At 41.7% G+C, this 21,715-nt stretch overlaps 1 protein-coding gene across 5 annotated transcripts in view; it reads left to right on the forward strand.

Moving 5' to 3' along the window:
* DLC1 (DLC1 Rho GTPase activating protein) overlaps positions 1-21,423 on the forward strand; it is a 220,144-nt gene extending 198,721 nt beyond the window's left edge. For 3 of the 5 annotated variants that reach the window (XM_082051724.1, XM_082051725.1, XM_082051726.1), the window contains 11 exons: positions 5,241-5,304; positions 8,199-9,625; positions 10,783-10,959; positions 12,878-13,037; positions 13,280-13,478; positions 15,865-16,078; positions 16,477-16,591; positions 17,503-17,724; positions 18,402-18,619; positions 18,785-18,958; positions 19,448-21,423. In XM_082051724.1, coding sequence (XP_081907850.1) covers positions 5,241-5,304; positions 8,199-9,625; positions 10,783-10,959; positions 12,878-13,037; positions 13,280-13,478; positions 15,865-16,078; positions 16,477-16,591; positions 17,503-17,724; positions 18,402-18,619; positions 18,785-18,958; positions 19,448-19,568 — 3,091 coding nt within the window. In that variant the 3' untranslated portion in view covers positions 19,569-21,423. Of the gene's footprint in view, positions 1-4,397; positions 4,420-5,240; positions 5,305-8,198; positions 9,626-10,782; positions 10,960-12,877; positions 13,038-13,279; positions 13,479-15,864; positions 16,079-16,476; positions 16,592-17,502; positions 17,725-18,401; positions 18,620-18,784; positions 18,959-19,447 lie in introns of those variants that run through there. The other 2 variants (XM_082051727.1, XM_082051728.1) reach the window with 2 other exon arrangements.
* The last annotated feature ends 292 nt before the right edge of the window (positions 21,424-21,715 follow it).

Genomic DNA, 21,715 nt, shown 5'->3' on the forward strand with positions numbered 1-21,715 from the left:
TTGCTCAAGGCCCCGTCCAACCTGGCCCTGAGCACTTCAAGGGATGGGGCATCCACAGCTTCTCTGGGCAGCCTGTTGCAGTGCCTCACCACCCTCATGGTGAAGAGTTTCTTCTTTACAGCTAACCTAGATCTGCCCTCTGAATTTGGCCCTTTACCATTTGTGTTAGATAAAATCAGTACATTATCACAACTTTTCCCCCTTTAGGTATTTTTTTTCCACACCTCTTTGTTTAATTTTGTAAAGCTCATTAAAAAACATGGAAAAGGCACATGTTTGGAATGCTGCTTTGCAGCCTGAAGCCTGGGTTTATTTTGACTCATGCTGTGGTCAGTGTGTAAACAGTAAAATGTTTTACTCAGTAAAAGACTTAGAGCTGCTTCACAGCTTTAATTCTATCACTGTTTCTTGACAGAAAATCAAAATACTTTTGGAATTATTTGAATTTTCAGCACAGAGCTTAATTAATACTGTATGCAGTGAATGGTGACTGAGAATCTGCTTTCATGTGTAACAACCAGTGTTCTGCCAGCAGTTCTAACTATCTTGGTCTAATTACTGTATGTGAAGAAATAATTTTTATAAAGACTGTAGAAATCACAGTGATGGAGACTTTTTTTTAGGTTTGAAGCATTTTAAATGATAGTTTATGTCTTTTATTATGGCTTAACAATCTCATTAATGGAAGCAGGAAAAGTAATGTAACATTAGAAACAGCTTATTAGTAAGTGTTTTGCCGAATTCCTCTCTAAATGGAAAAGCTATCAATACCCACCCCGCTAAGGATTTTCTTGAAAAATTTTAAGTGAAAGGTGGGCTGAGACTTGAATTACGGAGATAGCATATGCCACTTGGTAACAGGAGAAGACAGATTGTTAAGAAATGTCATTTAGTGATCTTATCATGAAATGTGGGTTTAAAAATGTGAGAGCAATGATCCTAATTAGCTAGGATGCTTCATGTAGTGACTGTGCGAAGTACTGCTGGCCTTGGTTTCATGAGACTTTATGCAGATTAGTGACTGGGAATTTATCTCTAGAGGATAACTGGCTGCATAATGTGCTGATGAAACTAAGTACTGAAACATGATTATCCTAAAGGTAGTTGCTAAGCATGAAATACATAGCAAACCATGATGGAAATCCTATTTAATCTCATTACATACAGCTAGCAAACTGCCACACTATCTACACAAGAGGTTTCTTAAATCCTTTACCATTAGGACTTCTCATCTAAGAAATCAGTTGTAGTGGATTGGCATGAGCAGCATTCACTGCTCGTATCATTTGGTTTGTAGAGAGCTGGTCTCCTTTGCAGGTCAGAACATACAGATGAATCCCGGGAGCCAGCGCAGAGGCTGTCTGCTGCAGTGAGACAAGAAAGCTCTTGTATCATCAATTAGTTACAGCTATAATGGAGCTGGAATTTGCCCTGTAAGAAAGAATTAAGAATTTTAATCCATTAAGAAACTATTAAGTTAAAAGCTAGATCATAACAGTTATTCAGATAGAAAATTGTAGTTAAAAATATATAAGTCTAATCTGCACTTTTCTCGGGTGCATGAGGTGAGAATTTTGTCCTGTTAATGAGGGCAGAATGAATTACCAGGGGCTACAGCCAATTAGAACTGACTGGTATGTAAATTTAACAGAGACTTCATGTTACACACCTATATTTTTATTTATAAATTAGCTGAAGTTAGCTGTTGACACTGCAAAATTTGAATGTCTTGTTTGGGAAGCCTTTCTTAAAATAAGTTAAGGCTAAACTAGTTTGGCTGTTTCTGACAAGAAGACCAGGAAAAATGCATCATTTGCACATTTCTGAGAGAGGCTCCAGTGCCTTATGTTTTGGGTGCAGCAGGTTCAGGCTTCCAGTGTAACTGCTGCTCGGGGGCTGGAACTGAGAGGCAGGTCCTGTTGTGTTGGTCACCATCAGGAAGGAGGGTTTTGCAGACCCAGAGTGAGAGCATGGGTACAAATACATGGAGAGTGAGAAAAAGTGATGTCTTGGAGATGAAATGCTCCACAGGAGCAAGATACCATCTGGATGTGAAGATGCATAGAGGGCTGACTCAAGGGCACTTACCTAAATGATGGGAAAGAATATTATCTTGTCATCCAGACAGTCATCCAGAAAGTGGCTGGGGTAGGGGGCATTATAGAAATTGAGACTGAAATAGCCAGACGGTGAAAGCAGCTGTAACTGTTGTCTGCAGCAGTCCTGCCCCATCCCTCCATCTCCCATCTTGTCCTCACAAAGGTGTTGCTGAGACAGGTTTGGGCAGAATAAGACAGAGCTGAAGAATGAGGCAGACCTGCTGACTGTCAGTAGGGAAATGATAAGTTGAATTTATAGCTGGGAATGGAATTACTAAAGGTCCAGAGCCAGAAGAGAAAATTGCGGTTCATTAGCAAGTATTGATTTGATGAAAAGATTTGAAGAAAATGGATGTATGCTTGTATGGTTTAAAAAATATTGTAAAGCATATGTGAAGGTTAGTGACAGTTGCATAGGTAACTCTCATCTTGGCAAAACTTAGCTTTATGGACTCAGTAATGCATTTGGAAGGCAGTTTTGCATATTGTACTTTGTTTTCAGTGTCCTGGAGCTCAAGGAACTGGGCACTGCTGAACTTGAGGAGAAGTTAAAGCAGGATGTGTGAAGTATGTAATGAAAGTTGCAGACCTGAGGCAATCGCTGCAGTGCATTTAGGTTTTAAAAGGGAAACTGGTTTTGTGATGAAGTCATGTCAAACATGTAACAGAGCCTATATTTGCCTCACTGCTATTGTATTTAACCTCACTCATTGGGGGTTACCTTATCTTTCCTTCATACACATTTTTGTGAGGTGCGTACTGCGAGATTTTTTTTTTCTTAAACACCCTCTGTGGAAACAGAGGTCTTTGCTCTACCCTTTTCTACCTATTTCAGGGTTTTAATTTGAGTAGGGGAAAAGTCTGGGGATGTAATCTTTGTGAAATCAGAGATTGTCTTTATTAGCGGTCAGACAGGCTGGAGCTAGATAAAGCCTGATACAGGGATTTGGTGATAACTTCTCTCTGCATAAGTCAAAGGTTGCAACACTGAAATTTGTAAATTATTGCACAATATAGAACTGAAACCAGTTTTATTTCCCTGGTCTTGAGGTCCAGGAGTTTGAGAGGAGAATGTTTTGATAGCAGAGAGAAGGAGGTGGCTTTCTGCTGCTGTATGGCCTTTTAAAAATTAAAATACTAGTTTTGTTGTGTAGCGCATGGATGGGACATTCACCTTTCACCCATGCTGTAAATACACTTCCTCTGAAATTTGCTGGACTTGTGCACGTACCCACCAGCTGCAGCTGGCAGGACTGAGCCTTCTACCTTTTAAAGACAGAGCAAAGATGAAAATAGAGAGATCTGGATAACTTTCCTAACCTGCCACTGCCCTACTATTTGACCCATGGCAATTCTTCCTGTTTCTCTTCTTTTCTGCTGTGTTGTGGCTGGGTCTAATTATAGATCAAACTGACTTTTCTTTTTTTTTTTTTTTTTTTAACTTCACGACTGCAGCAAAAGAACCAGTAGGAGCTTTTCCATTTTCTTTGATGGCCTCAGGATCAAGCCCTGTGTAAATACCATCTGCAACCAATCCTGTGCATAAAAGGCAAGGGGAAAGAGAGCAAACTAGTAATTCTTCCTGTGCACACATTTTCTAGATTCAAGTTACAAGTTCCATGAATCTGAAAAGACTCATCTGAAGCAATAGGACAAGTCAGCATTTCCTTTATTTTTTTTCAGTTCTTCAAAGCTGCTGATACAGGCTCTTCTTTACACTTTGCTCAAATGAATTATGTGAAAATTATACAACTTCCTTCAGAATGAATCAGGCTTTTCAAAGCTCACTTTTGCTCCTGTTGAATTTGGGCTGCTCTCTGGCTGAAGGAAGGGGGTGGCTCTGCTCCTCTGCCTTCCCCCTGCACACACTACCCTTCACACAAGCCAAGGAACTGACCTGGGAGAAATTCAACCTGACAAAGTATCGAAAGATTAGTTTTCAGCTCGGTTAGTCTCCTCATCCAACCCACAGTACAGTCTCATGAGTGGAAGTTTTAACACAAGAGACCAAACCATCACTTCCATGAAGCTGCTGCTACAGCTCCTCTACCTTCTGCATCGCACGCAGCCTGTTCCTGCCCTTTGCCCTGCCATGGCACCAGTGTACTTCACCAGTGCAGATTTTAGCTGAGCCATGTCCCTGGTGCAGTTTCTGGAGAGACAAGGGCAGGGAAAAGGGCAGGAGATCATGGCAGCCTGCACTCAGCTGCACTCAAACTGCCGTGGAGCTGTGTGTTAATAATGCCAAGTTTTGCTCTGCTTTAAGCTGTTTGTACTCAGGACTGCACCTTGAGCTTCTGGGGGAGAGAGGAGAAGAAAGGTAACTTTTTTTTTGTTTTAGAGATACCTGCCAGATGAATAGCTCATCAGGGAATAGAGGGATGCTTATATGTATTCATACAGTACTTGAAGATGTGCATGCAGACTGCTAGCACATTTCACAAGGTGACCGGTTAACTATTGGTGCTCAACAGTTTAGTTTTGTTTAAATTTTAGTCCTTCAGAACATTTTTATGTTTGAAAGAGACTTTCAGTTTATGAAGGAAAAATGAGGTCTGTGGTTTTTTTGTGGTTTGTTGTTTTTGTTGTTTTTTTAATTTTTCCTTTAAACTGGTGAGTTGTCCTAACACCGTGGTGAAAATAATCATTGATCACAGACACCTAATAAGTGGAAAATAAGTTTTCCTCTGGAAGATTTTAGCTTATAAAGTACAATTTTAAAGCAGCATGCTTTTTTCACACAGGCACATGTACACAGTGACAAATAGGAAGCCTTTTCCCTTATTTTCAGTCTGTCGAGATTGATTGTTTCAGGGTTCGGATGTCTGCTATTTAAACAAATGTACTTATTACAATTCATTGGATGTAGTGCACTGCTCAGTCAAAGTTTCCGTTAACTTCTCCTTCCTTTGATTCAGGTAATTGTGACAAATAGTCATCCATCCCTCCCTCTGAAGTTAGAACACTCCCAAATGTAATGGGTTAATGGTTAAGTATAATTAGGGCTCTAATTGAAACTCTGTTTGTGGCCATTTGTATGCAAAGCAGGTTGGGGACAGCCTTCACAAAAGCTTTTGAACTGGAATAGCCTCTGTCAAAACACTGGTGTGTTCGCTTAATATGGTTTCCTTTGCTTTGCAGGCGCTTAAATACTTTAAACAAATGTGCAGTGATGAAGCTAGAAATTAGTCCCCACAGGAAAAGGGTAAGTTCATTTAGCATGTTCTGTTACAGCATTGTACATTAATAAAACCGAAAAGAAAAAAAAAAAAAAAAACACATAGCAGATTGCTTAGCTGCAGTCTAAGATAACACCTGAGTAGAACCTGGCAAGGATGCACAGTCAGAACTCTGCTTATGATTGATTTTGTGTTCTCGCTGAGTGAAAACTGCAGGGCTTGGCTGTGGATAAAGCTTATTTGTCTAGCAAACTCTTCCTTGGGATGCTGCTCCCAGTTTGAAAGGCATTGGGCTTTGCTGCCTGCTGGCGAGGTTTTCTGTGTTGCAGCATATTGCCTGAGCTCTGGCAGGATTATAAAGAGTAGGCTTGAAGGAGGAGATCCTCACCAGCCACTGTGATCTGACCTGAATGTTAGAACGTGGTCTTTGGTGTCACCTTCATAGTTTTGGTTCTTCACCATCTCATTAGACTTGTATTATTTTTTTATGATGTGTACAGGATCAGTTAGACTTGGCTTGACCTTCAAAGGAAAGAGTCAGTCCTTTGTACGATTGGGCACATTGTTTCCTTGTTTTTTAATTACATAGCTCAAAATTAAAGCAATATATTTACAGAATACATCAGCTACGTTTTTAGAATGTTTGCATGTTTCCAGGGAGCTCAGCAGGAATTAAAAGTGTTTCCTGAATCTTCAGGATCCCTGTGGAGCGTGGTGTGAAATGAGAGCACCGACCATAATTCCAGTAAGGTAGTACTGGCAGAAAGCTGAGTTGCTGGGCTTTGCTAGGAAGGTACCACTCAATAGCCATCTTAAAACTATGTGTGTGTCCTAGGAGGGATCAGCGGTTGATACTGTCCCCTGGGATATGACAACTGCAGATAAAGATGACTGAGCTGAGGCAATACAATGCTGCCCTACCCTTAACAAGAATGCATACAAAGGCTCTGAGGTTGTTTACCAGGAATTAATCCCCTCTTTCCCTATCTGTTTGTGGTATGTTGGAAACAGCATCCAAGCTCCAGAAGATAACACTCTGAGGCAGCATTCACAGGAACTCTTTAAAAGTAGTAGACAGCTGGATTGCCGTTTATGACCACCAGAGGATTTCTCCTCCTTGTTCCTGAACCTTGTTAAGACTGGAATGATCAGTATTGCTGTTAGAGGTTGGACCAGACCCGACATCAGGTCCAAACCCCAGATCTTCTGGAGTCTGGAGGTTACCTTTTGTTTCAGCCTTTCCTGATTTTCATTCACCACCCATGTTCTGACAGATGGACTTAGATCCTGTTCCCTTTTATTGTTCATTTCATTAAAATCAATACTTAGCCTTTAAAGCTTTTTAACGCTGGGGGAAAACTGTGCTGACAGAAACAAATGTTTCCTTATATTTGAATTGACATCTTTGCAAATTCAAATCACGTTAGTGCTCCTTTTTTTCCAGTCCAACCACATTCACCACCGACCATCGTTATTATCCATTGGCAGTTTCAGGTGACATTTTTCCTCCTGAAAACGTTAAATGAGCGAGCCAGTCCTCGGGTTTTCATCTGAGTTGTGGACAAAAGTTGTTTGTAATAGTTGAGAAGCAAAGAAATGATGCATGTGCTGTCTCTCATGTGTATTTAGTTATAAAAAATAAATACAGTGTTTCACTTATTTTCCTGAGCTGATGAAATGTGATATAAAAAAACAACCAGACAAACAAAAACTAAGAGAGGAACAGGAGCTAAAATATACTTAAATAAAATACTTGAAATATGAATAATTTACTTGTTTTTCAAAGAATAAATGTTTGTGTTCCTGGCACACAAATAGTTACAGTTTGGGGCATGCATGTGTGTTTGTTTTGAAATTCAGGCCATCTAAACAGATTAAGTGAAACTCATGAAGCTGGGTGGCAATTAGTGTTTCCTACTCTGAACACCAAAGGTTATTTTGTGGTTTCATGGTGTCGTATTAAAATATCTTCATTGGTTTTATTCTTCCAACATGACATTTTCCAGATATTTGGAAGACCAAATATGTCAGTCCCAGGATTATTCCCTTTCCAGTATTTAGATGAAAAGATTGTAGGCGTAAGTGATGTATGTGTAATCGTGCCCTCAGGCATTACTCATACATCAAACATCATCAGTAGAGATGTTATTTACAATTTACTTACGTGCTGTGCTGTCAGTGAGCGCTTGCAGCTCGCTATCTGTAAGTGTTAAAGTTTGCCCGAAGCAAGACTGAAGTAGGTACTTCACAGGACATTCTTAAAATGTTAGCTGCTAGCCTGTGGGAGGAAGAGTGGACCAGGTAAGAGCCTGGAGGCGTCACACTCTTGCAGTGCATGAGCTTCTTTTGCTATCTCATTAGTCACAGCAAGGAGACCCTTCAGACTTCCCGAATGGGTAAGGAATTAAGCTGCTACAATTCAGAATGTATGAGAAACATCTCGTAATTGCAAGGAGGAGTATAAACACACAGGCCCTATCAACAGAGTGTAACTATGGACAGAGTCCAGAGGGACCCCAGCCCCTGACTGACTCCAGTTTAAAATTATATGCATGCCAAGAATTTCCATTGATCTGAGGGCTATCCACTGTGACCAATTCATTAAAAGTCTATGGATGCTAGGGGTTTTAGAAGAGAGCAATTTAAAGCAGATTGTGTTGTTTGTTTCTTTTTACAAAGCATGTATCTTTTGTGTTTTAAAACTGTTAAAATATATTGCCTGTCCCATGTTATCTTTTTCCTGTGATGGGCTTTATGGCCTAATCTTCCTCTCCCTGAAGTAAAAGACTGTTTTCACTTCAAATTCAGTGAGAACAAGGTCATGCTTAATGCAGATCAGCGGGTATTGTATTTAAATGCAGTTGCCTTTGCTCTTTGGACAGTTTGCAAGCAGTACTTTCAGGGTTCTTCTTCTTTGCAGAGTGAAGATTCGGATGAAGATGAACCTTGTGCAATAAGTGGCAAATGGACTTTTCAGAGGGACAGCAAGAGGTGGTCAAGGCTTGAAGAGTTTGACGTGTTCCCGCCAAAACCAGACTTGAATACCGCCTCCTCAGAAGCTCCTCACCTCACTAATGCGGCAAGCCATGAGAGTGTGCTAACAGACCTCAGTGAGCGCCAGGAGGTGGCTTCTATTCTGAGCATCAGCAGCACCAGCAGCCACCAACCAACCCTGCAGAGCGAGGCATCTACCACCAGGACAAACTCGGTCGTGAGCGTTTGTTCGTCGAGCAATTTTGTAGCAAATGATGACTCATTCAGCAGCCTTCCCTCACCCAGGGAGCTGAATAGCTTCAGCTTCAACACGAAAGCCAATGAGAAGAACGCCAAGTCCAAAACAAAGAGCCTGCTCAAGAGAATGGAGAGCCTGAAAATCAAGAGCTCTCACCATGGCAAGAGCAAAGCCCCTTCAAAGCTCGGCCTTATTATTAGCGGGCCCATCCTGCAGGAGGGCATGGATGAAGATAAATTGAAACAACTTAATTGTGTGGAGATTTCTGCCCTCAATGGCAATCACATCAGCCTCCCCATGGTACGAAAGAGGAGCGTCTCCAATTCCACCCAGACCAGCAGCAGCAGCAGTCAGTCAGAGACCAGCAGTGCTGTCAGCACACCCAGTCCCATCACACGAACGCGCAGTCTCAGTGCCTACAATAAACGGGTGGGTATGTACCTGGAAGGCTTTGACCCCTTCAACCAGTCAACGTTCAGCGATGTCATGGAGCAGAACTTCAAGAACCGGGGGAGCTTTGCAGAAGACACCGTGTTTTTTATCCCTGAAGATCATAAGCCTGGCACTTTTCCAAAAGCACTCTCCAATGGCAACTTCTCCCCAACAGAAAGCAATGCCTCTGTGAACTGGAGGACAGGGAGTTTCCATGGACATGGCCATCTTGCCCTGAGGAGGGAAAACAGCGGCGATAGCTGCAAAGAGCTGGGCATGGGGAAAAGACGCAACTCCTCCAGCTCAGTGAGCAGCCGCCTGAGTATTTATGACAACGTGCCAGGCTCAATCCTCTATTCAAGTACGAGTGACCTGGCCGACCTCGAAAATGAAGACATATTCCCAGAACTAGACGACATTCTGTATCATGTCAAAGGGATGCAGAGAATAGTAAACCAGTGGTCAGAGAAGTTCTCAGATGAAGGGGACTCTGACTCAGCGCTCGACTCCATCTCCCCATGTCCTTCCTCTCCAAAACAGATCCACCTTGATGTAGATAACGATCGAACCACACCGAGTGACCTTGACAGTACAGGGAATTCGCTGAACGAAACGGAAGAGCCTGCGGGGATGCAGGACAGGAGGGACTCCGGGGTGGGCGCATCTCTGACACGGTCCAGCAGGTGAGATCACAAGCACCGGGACTTGGGGTGGCCCCAGTGAGGTCCCTTCCTGTCCGAGTGGCTCGGTAGTATCTGCACCACACTCAGTTAAGGAGCAACGGAAGTTGTGGCCATTCAAGCACACACGTGCTGTTCCCATTGCTTCCCAAAAGTTATAGGCAAGAGAAGTATTTGTACAAGACTTAGACTAGTGATTACCATGCTTCGTAGCTGTATGTTTGTATGTCCAGCCTGAGGCGTCATTGAAAAACAGCCCACTCAGCAAGTCAGCATTAGGAGCGTTAAGGCAGTTTTGGGGGATGATAATTCTTCAAACTGAATTGGTGTGTGGGAGGGAGAGGAACCTCAAGTAGGATTATTTGCTTTTTAAGCTGGCTAGGAGAGCCAGTATGAGTATGGTCTGGTTTGTGTCAGTGTGTAGTAAAAGCTTTGACTTTTAGACAGTTTCAAAAAATTGCACTTTTCAGTAGCAGGCTGTTTCTTAATAGAATGCTAGGGCATTGGATCTGTGGGGAAAACGAAGTTTGTTTACTTTGTCTTGATCGCTGTAGCACAGTAGGGGACTGGGGGAGTTCCACTGGCCTCCCAGTTTCTGCTGGAAGTTTTACCATGGGATGGATGATTGTTTTGGATTGTGAGTTGAGCAAAGAATTGAATTCTTTCTAGGTTTGTTTCCAGTTTTCCTTTAAAACTGGTGCAAATCATTTAAGGCCTGGTTTCTGCTGTCAGCTAGTTGCCTACAGCTGCATGTATAAATGTACTGGGACTTCTAGAAGTGCTTAGTTCCCATTCGATGTGTCTTAAAAATCTGGCACACTTTTTCTTAATGGAGTGTTTTGATTTGCACTGCCTTAATACTGAAAGGGCTTCTAAAAAAGGGTGATGGAGCCCTGGGAAGATATCTGACAGGTCAAGACTGTGTAGTTAACACCGAGCTCTGGGTCGGCTCAGAGCTCACGTTCCCATCTGAAGCAGCCGCACGTGCTGCATCATAGTGGCTGAGGCGGAGACGCTGCCGGCTGATGCCTGTGCAGTCTCAGGAGGTGGCAGCTGCCGAGGGCAGGGAGCTCAGCAGGACGTTGGCGGTAATTCCTGCACGTGTCTTGATGAGGCATTTCGGTGACTGGTCCTTGTGCTGTCCCCCATCTTCTCCGCAGGCACAGGCTGAGGTGGCACAGCTTCCAGAGCTCCCACCGGCCCAGCCTCAGCTCGGCGTCACTGCAGATCAACTGCCAGTCTGTGGCACAGATGAACCTGCTGCAGAAGTACTCTCTCCTGAAGCTGACTGCTCTCCTGGAGAAGTACACGCCTTCCAACAAGCACGGCTTCAGCTGGTAAGGGCACTGAGCCACGTGTAGGCAGGTCGACTATGCGCGCATCCTAAGCAACTTTTGGAAAGATGCAGTGAGTCCTTCCATCCCTCTTTTTCCATGTTTATACTTCTTCCTCCAGCCTGTGCTGACAGTGATTTGTGGTTTCCTAAGACAGGGCTAAAATCACTAACCCTTTACGTAAGCGTAATCTTATTAGGCTTGAGAAGTATGTTTGTAGGAGGCATGTGAGGGAACAAAAGCAACGAAGTACAGTCCAGCTTTCTGAGCAGGAAGATGTCCACTATCCGTAGCAAAAGGACTAGTTGTTTATAGAGGCAGTTAGCAAGCAGTGGCACTAACCTCGGTAGATCTTAATAGGCTTGTTTTCTTCCGTTATTCTTAAATATTTGCATTAGCTTCTTTATATGATTATGTAATTAAATAATGTAAATTTCTCTCAGTTCTAGTGATTCATTAGCCAAAATCTATCTCCTCTCTTCAAAGCACTGTAAATCCAGTTAGCTTGCAAAAAAGGTGGAGTGGGGAAAGAAAGGTTGGGAGAACCCTGGAGTTTTTTCTAGGCAGCAATTTCTGCTGTGGCCAGGTGTTTGTAACCCAGCTGAATGGTTTTTGTTGGAAGAATGAAATAGAAAGCTCTTTTATTATTGTATCTGCAGTACAGCCTGTGTAACCTTCAGGATGCAAAAGATGCAATAAAATTTTTCTTCTCCCTACCACAGGCCAGCCTCCTCCCTTCCCCAGGAGTCACAGAGAGTATTTAGCTTCAGCATCAAAGTACCTCCTGTTCAAAGGCTGTTATTATGTCAGCCTTTCTAAATACAGAAGTTGTTTGTTCTGAAAGACAGAAATAAGTATTGACCAGTTATCCCTGCATGCTTCAGATTCTCTGTGGAGATCGCAATGTGTTTTTTCACATTCCATTGGCGTGTTTTTTGACAAAGCAAGTATTATTCATGCATATATCAATAACGCCCTAAACTTAACTATATGGCAATACAAATTGGTTCTGTTTTACTATGTAACAGATCAGTCAGCTGTAAATCTAATGCACTGTTTGTATAGCTGTACTGTGTATTGAAATGTTAAATAGATCTCCCTGTTTTCCAGTGCTACTGTGTCCTATTAGTTGTTGCACTGGACATTAGCTTTTCTCCCTGATTAGGAAAATGATCTCAATATTTTCACATTTTAATGTTTGTGTTGTTGTTGGTTTTTTTTTTTTTTCCTTTCTGAAACCACTACTCTTGGGGATCTAGGGCTAAATCATTCCTTTGTATTTAGTAACTTTTTTCCTCAGAGTCATAAGCAGATGGAAAGGCTTCTCATTGAAGCTGGAGTGGGAGGTGGGGATAACAACAGTCACTGGCTGACAAGGAGGGGGGTCCCTCAAAGGGATTGTTTATAGAGCTGAAGTTTTTAGCTGACAAACTCAAATGTATTACATCAGTTTCCTGCTGTTATGCACACTGGTGGGTGGTGGACCCAGTTTGAGGACTTTGCAGAACAAGTAGTTGACATACAAAAGCTCATTGTTCAAATGCCCATCTTTCCCGAAACCTAAAGAAGCAGTGTTATAAGGGGTCACTGACCGCAGGATTTATTTTGACTGTTTTTGCAATTCAATCTGGCCCCTGCAGTTTTACTCTGTAGCTTTTGTCCTACTAATATTGATGGAGTAGTACCACATTAATGCTTTCAGGCAGCAAATTACCCCAAATGTCAAGCCTTTCTCTTGGAGAAACTCTGTTTTCTGTCCTCTCCCTTTTCCCAGCCCTGAACGGATTATCTAATTTATACCGCCACCGCTTTTCATATTAATAAATGTTTCATTTACTGGCTTTCTGAATTACTGGAAATACAGAAGATAAACGGTCAACAGAGGTTTAATTTAATTTTGTCATTCCCTTTGCTTAAATAGGGCAGTACCAAAATTCATGAAAAGGATAAAGGTGCCAGACTATAAAGACCGAAACGTGTTTGGAGTACCACTGCAAGTCAACGTCCAGCGCACAGGGCAGCCACTCCCACAGAGCATTCAACAAGCCATGCGGTACCTCCGCAACCACTGCCTTGATCAGGTGGGTTTTGCTGTGCTCTCATCCCACATGCATGCAGCACCCAAACCCCAGCCTTCCATTGATTTTTGTTGTTCCTGAGTCAGACTGAAAAAGCAGACTCAAAAACAGGACAAAACAGATAATTAATGCAAGGAAAGCTTTCCATGAAATTAGAACCCATACGTGAGAAGATAAAGAGCATACTTACATTTCAAATTTGCCAGACTCATTGGAACCATATTTACCTTTCCATATATATTTAGGTTGGACTGTTCAGGAAATCTGGAGTCAAATCAAGAATTCAGGCTTTGCGCCAAATGAATGAGACTTCAACAGACAGTGTCAACTACGAAGGCCAGTCTGCGTATGATGTAGCAGACATGTTAAAGCAATTCTTCCGTGACCTCCCGGAGCCTCTCATGACCAACAAGCTCTCCGAGACCTTCTTACAGATATACCAGTGTAAGTACTGAGATTTTTATGGCTAGACAGCAAATGGTCATTTGTGTACCAAGGGTGGAACTTTCTGATACTGCTCTTCTGGGCACTACACGCATTGCATATGTTGGTCTTTGCATTTTTCCAGCAGCCATTATAGTTCAGGCTGCCTCATTAGCAATGCATTCTTGATGTTCCAGTTGTATAACAATTGATAGTACAAGTTCTTTTCATTACACCTTTCTCTGTAGTTTGAGAACAAATATAAATCCTCCATCACTTGCTTTAAAGTTTCCTCTCTTCTCTGAGCATACTAGATATTACAGTTTGAAAATGATCCACATCTGATGTGGCTAGGTAGAGGAGCTGTGCAAACACTAGACAAACAAGAGATTGGGGATTTTGAGGGGATTGAAATCGACTAAATTACTGAGGGGTTTTTTTAAGAGCAGAGCTGCCAAAAACAATCTAGTTTCTTTTAAACCATATTCTTCTATCCTTCACCACACCTTTTGAAAGCAACCATTAAGTTGAAAGCTTTTCTGTCACTGACTTGTAGCTACTTTACTGATAGGTACCATGAACAGAATGTGCTTAAAATAAATTGCATTAAAAATTGCATTTATCAATGCACTTGAAAAGAAATAATTAATCTTTCTGAGATGGCAGGTTCAACTTCAGCAAGGCAGACAGTCTTTTTTGTGAGCTAGATAATCAGTTTCTGTGTAGAAGGTTATTTTGTGCTAGATCTTTCCAAACAACAGGTTGACCTTCAAAAGTTCACTTCAAGATTGTTTCATTGGGAATACTCTCACTTTATAAAATGGCCAAAGATGAATTAATGGTTGGTGACCAAAACCCCAAAGGTTTTTGAAATATTCATGGGGTTCAACCTGATGCACTATGGCACCTTGCTGATCCTGTGGTTTCTCTCCTTAACACCACCCCAGCTGTCTCCCCATGTATTCTTCCCATGGTATTCTAACTCCAGTAGAATTTACCACAGAACCAGCTTCTTTGATCCCTTGCTGTATTTTGTGCCTTCCTTATGATGATGGTTACTAAAAGGTTACAGGAATTTCCCTCAGAGCTCCATAGGTGGAGGTGGCAGTTTAAAATAAAAGCATAAATACTGTTATTTCAGTGCACGCATATTCGCGTGTGTGTTTGGATTCCCAAGAAGTTTTATGGAGAAAATTAATCAGACTCTCCTCTCCTGTGCATATTAAACAGCAACTCTTTGTGGGTTTAGTGCCAGAAAATGTTTAACAGAGCATTGCAGAAGTGTCTGGTTGTTTCCTTTCCAGGCGGTAGGTCTGAGGAATCCCCAGAGCTGGTTGGGAAGTATTCTCTCTATGTAAAACAAAGTGCCTTAAAGCAGCTGTAAATTTTGCTTCTCTGCAAAGGACAAAATTTCCCCTTGCTTTGGTGTTATGCGCCAGGCTGCGCACTGGAATTTTTCTGCACGTGGCTTAAATGTGCTTTGAGACGATGAGGGGACAGTGTAGAAAGCAGTAGATTTTTGCTTAAAATTGCTTTCTAAACTCACCTGCTAGCCTTACAAAGTTGCTGAAGCCCAAAGCAAATACCAGTCAAATACCTGGTTAGCACCACATGTATTATGAGACATGCAGTGAGGGTGTTGTGGTGCTGCTGATGATATAAATGCTCCAGGACTCAGACTCTGATGTTGTCTTCAGAGGTGGTTTGTTGGAAATCCCTTTACAAGAAGCAGATCTGGTCTGGGTTATTTCATTTCTTGTTCCCTTCAAGTTTGGAGGAGAGGGCCTTATATAAAGACACATGTCAAATTTTTCCAGTGGCTGTTTGTTGTTAGTAACCAAGGAGCTGTTTAATGGTATGGGGCTTCACAGCATTGACTTTCTTTTTCCACCGCATGACTTTGAATGATCTGCTCAATAAAACAACTCTCTGTGTTTGGTAAAGCACTCTCTGGATATTTTATGACATCATCATTGAAGAGGTTTGCTAGTCAATTTAATTAATTCACCTATTCTAAAATGCATTCATGTTTTGAATTTCTTTGAAAGCCAAAGAATTTCTAAATTGGCTGGACTGTGTTTGCTTGTTCAGTGCCTGACTCCAGGCTTCTGTCATTTTAGTGCATCTGCGGGAGCATGTAGCTGTTGAAATGAAATCTAAAATTAACTCTGGCCTAGGCACAGCTTCTTCTTGCTTGCATTTCTTGTGAGGCAGGAAATAGCTGAGGGTAGTTAAACTAGCGGGTTAAAAAAAAATTCCTTCATGTTTCCTACGAATGGTATGCATCCTGAAGGAAATCGCTTCAAACTCGAGTCAAATATTTGAAGCTGGATTTGCTTTGGGATGTATTCATGCTGTGTGTGTGGAAAATCAATGGCCTGATGAGAGAATTACTAATATTATGCAGATGTGCCAAAGGATCAGCGTCTCCAGGCTATCAAGGCTGCCATTATGCTTTTACCCGATGAGAACAGGGAGGTCCTCCAGATTCTTCTCTATTTCCTGAGTGATGTCACAGCTGCAGTGAAGGAAAACCAGATGACACCAACAAACCTGGCCGTCTGCTTAGCACCTTCCCTCTTCCACTTAAACACTCTCAAAAGAGAGAATTCTTCCCCCAGGTACGTGTGTCTGTGGGGAGCAGGGCTCATTGTTGCTGGTCCCATACCTCAGCTGGCGGCGGCGATGTGCAACAGGCACGGTCTCGCATTGACTCTGCCAGTTGTGATCACACCTTAGAGGGCACCAGGTGTGGAACGATTATTGGATCCTACCTTTTGTTAGAGATTTGTTCAAATATAAGCAATTTCTTAAGAAGGAAGAAACGGGGGGGATTCCAAAGAAAAGGCTTAGAGAGAGTGGTGGGAGAAGTCAGTAACACCATGCCAAGATCTGGTCCCAGGGAGCACTGCTCTAAGTCACCGGCATGGGAATCCTACCATTATCTTACCAAGCGTTTCTCTTGCTCTGCATTAAGTAACTGGATTTGTGTGTGTGTGTGCTCTTTTCCCCCATGAAGGGTGATGCAAAGAAAACCAAGCCTGGGAAAACCCGATCAGAAAGACCTAAATGAAAATCTGGCTGCAACCCAAGGGCTAGCTCATATGATTGCTGAATGCAAGAAGCTCTTTCAGGTAAAACAACTATTGGCAAAACTGATGGGTGGAATGTTGACCAACATGGCTTAGATCTGCTGTATAAGGGAAATCTAGCAATGTCTCTTTATTTTAGTAAAGTTTAATACATTATAAATATTAAAAAAAAAAAAACAAACACTTTAAATCATGGTCTGGGTACATACATGAATTGGAAGTGGTGCCAGAAGAAAATAGAGTTCCTTTGTTGGCGCTGGTGCGCAAAAATCATGAGGCCGTTGTGGGTCTTGGGACATTTTTGTTACATCCAAACTGCATTTGAAATATGTTTTCAAGCTTTTATTGTGCAGCCATGAGGGTCTGTGAACTTCAGCTCTAATTACACAGCAAGAAGCTGTTTCCAGGAATTTCAGTGCTTGTTTTATACTTAAATTCCCAAGAGTTTGCAAGACTAGGCCACAAAAGCATCCTGGAACATGACACTGTCAAACCGTAGGTTGAAGGGTCTGTAGGAACTAAAGCATGCTCCCTCTAGGGCCCAGAATGGAGAAACAGACAAGTCTTGATTCCTGGATTTCCTCACTGTTATTCAGTCTTTTCAGAGCCCTCAACTGAAGACATGCTGGTCTCTTTTCTTGTGGCTGACAACTGATCCCCCCTTCCTTCAGTCTGCAGGATAAACTGCTATGGGAATGGATCTGAGTTGTGTAGGGAAGAGGGATACTCCACAAAAAAAAATAGACACTCCATAAATGAGAGACTAATTTGAGTTAAAGTCACAAACTTAATTTTCAGATTTCTTCACACGGAGTACTTGGCCTGACATGTACATGTCCTACCGCTTACAAAACTAGTGTACCCATCTTTCTGTGGCTGTCAGGCTGCTAAGCTAACTCTATGATATGGGGAGAGAACTGCAAAAGGATGATTTCACCCTTGTTGCCCCTCAGATACCTGAAGAAATGAGCAGGGGCCGGAACTCGTACACGGAGCAGGACCTGCGTCCCCTCAGCCTGGAGGAGCTTCGGGGTGGCAGCAGCACCACCGAGCCCTCTGACTACCACTGCTACCTCCAGGACTGTGTGGATGACTTGCTCAAAGAGATGAAGGAGAAGTTTAAAGGCTGGGTCAGCTGCTCCACCTCAGAGCAAGCAGATCTGGCCTACAAGAAGGTATGCAACCTGTCACTCAGCTCTGGTTTTTAGCTCATGTTCTCTACTATAAGCAGGCTTTTGACATAGGATATTACAGAAGGTTCAGTGTACACCTTTACTTTGCAGATAGATTTAAGAAAAAAAACCTTAATCTTTTGACATAGTTGCACATCACCTAAAAACAACATGTCTTTCAGCAGTAGTCAGCTAACGTGCACTGATTTGTGTTCTTCTGTTTATCCAGCCCAGGAATGTTCACTGTATTGCATTTGCATGCCTTCACTCACATGTGCAAAGCCTTGACAGGCTGAGTGAAGGACTGGCACTGTGCAGTGGGAAAGAAGTTTCTTAGCTTTTATCTTGGGCAGCTCAGAGCTAGCACAGGGAAAAGTGTTTCAACAAGATTTAAGATACTTTTTAAAAATCTTGGAAAATTAGGATATTTTTCTGTAGCATCATAATTTAATATTGGCCCATACTGGAGAAGATAGCTAACTTAAAAATAATTTGGAACTGAGTGTGCAGATGCCTTTGGCTGTTAGGAAAATAGCCTTAGTCTGAGCTTACAACAAGCTTAGTACAATACATACATATGTCTGTATTTAATTTGCTGTGTTTAGCCAACACTAAAATAGAAGGGAAAAAGAAAATGTATAGAAGAGCAAAACTGAGGACTCTGTGCTGATTTCCCCCAGGTGTGTGAAGGTCCCCCACTCCGGTTATGGAAAACTACCATAGAAATCCCAGCTACGCCAGAGGATGTTTTAAATCGTTTACTTAAAGAGCAGCATCTTTGGGATGAGGATCTTATAGATTCAAAAGTAATCGAATCTTTGGATAGCCAGACCGATATATACCAGTATGTCCAGAACAGCATGGCACCTCAACCAGCCAGGGACTTTGTAGTCTTAAGGTAAGACTTTTATATGCGCTGACATTTATATCCTACACGTACAGCAACCTTCATAATGTAAGTTATATAGGTAAATATCTGTTTGTGCGTAATTTGAAGTCTAATTAGAAGTTTGAATTACTGTTTGTCAAAGATAAGTCTTTTTGTTTTATTCATTTTTCTTAGAACATGGAGGACAAACTTTCCCAAGGGAGCTTGTGTGCTTCTAGCAACCTCAGTGGACCATGACCGTGCTCCAGTGGCAGGTGTTAGAGTCAATGTGCTCCTGTCTAGGTATCTGATTGAACCCTGCGGGTCAGGAAAATCTAAACTTACCTACATGTGCAGAATTGATTTGAGGTATGAATTTCCACTTTGTTCTTTGTGGTGATAACTTTTATCGTTTCCGTGTAGCACAAAATATAGGTGGTTCAACAGGCTTTAGCTTGTACTTCTCAAAGGCACAAACAGGTCTGTGAGATGCCACAGAACAGCAGGTGTGCTTTGTGACCTTAGAAGACTGCAGTATGTGCTCCACCACAACTTTTGGTATATAATAACCACCCCTTCCTGTGACAGATGTATTTGGATGCAAGAACATGTTAATTTTAATATTAGGTTAGTAAAGAGGACCAAGTTCTCACAGAATTTCTGATAATCTTTTCTCCCTGCAGGAAACTTGTTTTTGAGCAAGTCTTTGTATTAGTAAGGCTGAGCTGAGCAATAAGAAGTAATAAGATTTGCTAGTCATACCTTTAAACAGCTAGATGATATGATTTGATTCTGACTAAGAAAATGCATGCAAAGTTACTGGTACCTACTTCATCATTACTTTTTCTCACACATCAGGGGCCACATGCCAGACTGGTACACCAAGTCTTTTGGACACTTGTGTGCATCTGAAGTCGTTAAGATACGAGACTCTTTCAGTCATCAGAGTCTTGAGAGCAAGGAAGTAAAATCCAGGTGACTACTGAAGAGGAACTGCCATGTGCTCCACACCTCAGCAGTGTAGACATTACCCAAAACTGAGGCTTGTCCACTGCTGACTGGACCAGTGTACCATCTACAAGTCATGTCACGAAGGAATGACAGCATGAGAACTTGACTGTGAGCATTACTATAGGACTGTGGCCATACCATACAATTTAAAGCTGCTTCCTGTCTGTATAAGGTCTATAGTGTAGGCCTCGACTGGAATACATAGGAGGACTGTGCCAAAAAAAAAAGATTAAAAAAAAAAATATTGTACTGTTAGATGGTTTGAGTTGCTTCTGAGAAGCAAAAATTCTTTAAATGCAAAATATATTATGAAATATGGTGAAGGCTCATCATTCCCATGTGAAATACTTAGCTTTATGTATATACCCGTGTTGTTTTGTTTGTAGAGTGTTGAGGGACTGGTGTATCCACTGGAATAGTTGGTACTCTTCAATGTGTTCTCACTGAGACAAGCAGAGAAAGGTTTGCACAGAGATTAAAGTGTGAATGAGTGTGTTAATGGTTGAAAGGATAGCAGAAGTTGAACTTGAAATGTGGCTGGTACACTGATAGGCAACCAGAATGGATTTCAGTATGCTGGATACAGTTCAACCTAGAATAGGACTCCCCTGTGGACCAGGAGTAGCCATCCTACCCATGTGCCAGTTCTGCATTTTCCTCAGCTATAACCTCATTAAAAACCCTGAGCAGACGTTGCAAGTGGCTTGCTCCGATTACTGCCCACTGCTTATCCAGATGATCTTCTAGGAGCGATTAGCAATTCTATAGCAATTTTAAGTCAACATACTTTTGAGCAACGTAGCAGCTTGGAATTGAAATGCCTATGTAACGGTGAAGAGAGCCAGTAATGTCAGTTGTTAACTTGCCAAAAAAGGTTGTTGCTTTTACTCCTACCTGTGTTAACTATAAGTGTTTTACTGAACTTTTGTATATTTTACTGTATTCTAATGGCTCAAGAGGAAAAATTCAACACTGGAGTTGCGGTGCTGGGAGGTGGCAGGACTCCTGCAGCAGCCGGTGGGGTGAGGTGGCTTGGAAGGGTCACATGAGCTCTCTCCATTTCTCTCCCTCCTTTGCCTATTTTCCTAAAAGATGCATGTTAAGACAAACAGAACCTGGATGTGAGCAATTTGGAGGGTTAGATTTGGGGGTGTAGAGGAAGGTGGGGTTTTGTCCTGGGTTTTATTGAGTTTTTGAAACCCTTTGGGATATTCCCCCCCTCCCTCCTTGAGAATCAACTTGTATGAACTGTAGGAAGTCTTGAGGTCCTCTGGAAAGGTGTCTTTCTGCAGGTTTTACTGTAAAGGTGAAGATTTGCTTTCAAGGTGCAGTATTAAGTGAAATATGTATTTTGTGGCTAGGGTATGAATGAGTTGCAAGATGGAATTTTGACTGAGATTTTGTTACCATTGTCAGTATTATATTAAGCTTTTTGATGAAGAATTTTTTATTATGGCAAATAATGTAGTACTTCCAGTAACAATGTTCCTCATGAGTAGGAAAACTTGTATATTCTTCTACATCAAACACTTCTGAATTTGTAAAATTGTATGTTGTACATACCATTCTATTGTAAACATGTATACTTGCCCACAGTGTACTGTCAAACATAGATAAAGCATGATAAAGATTATTTAAAATATACCTGTATTTATACCTCAGATATTCTTTTTGGGTTTTTGTACCTCAAGTATGTTTTCTATTGTAAATGTGCTTTACATGATTATGACCTACATGAGAGAAAGGAAAATGTTTAACTTGCTATAGATGTCTGTACAGAATATACTCAGTAAGTGCACTATTAAATGTTTAAAATTGGAGAAGCATAATGATTTTTATTTTAGTCTGCATTCTTCCTTCCACTCTCATGGCCAGAAGAGGAGGAGGTATTTTTCTTACCACTGCTTCTTTACATACTACTACCAACTGCATAGCCACCCCTGCCCTGTCCCAGGCCAATATTTTTAGCATTGTTAAAGGCAGGTACCAGAGCAATTTCAAAATTTTTGGAAGACAAGCCTTCATGATAGCAGACAGATGAACAGAAATACTCCCCAATCAATAGTTTCATACATTTAGAAGTAAGAAGAAATCTCTGGTTTGCATCTGTCTTGT

Source organism: Streptopelia decaocto (genome assembly GCF_964273445.1).
Source record: "Streptopelia decaocto genome assembly, chromosome: 4".
Lineage (NCBI taxonomy): Eukaryota > Metazoa > Chordata > Aves > Columbiformes > Columbidae > Streptopelia > Streptopelia decaocto.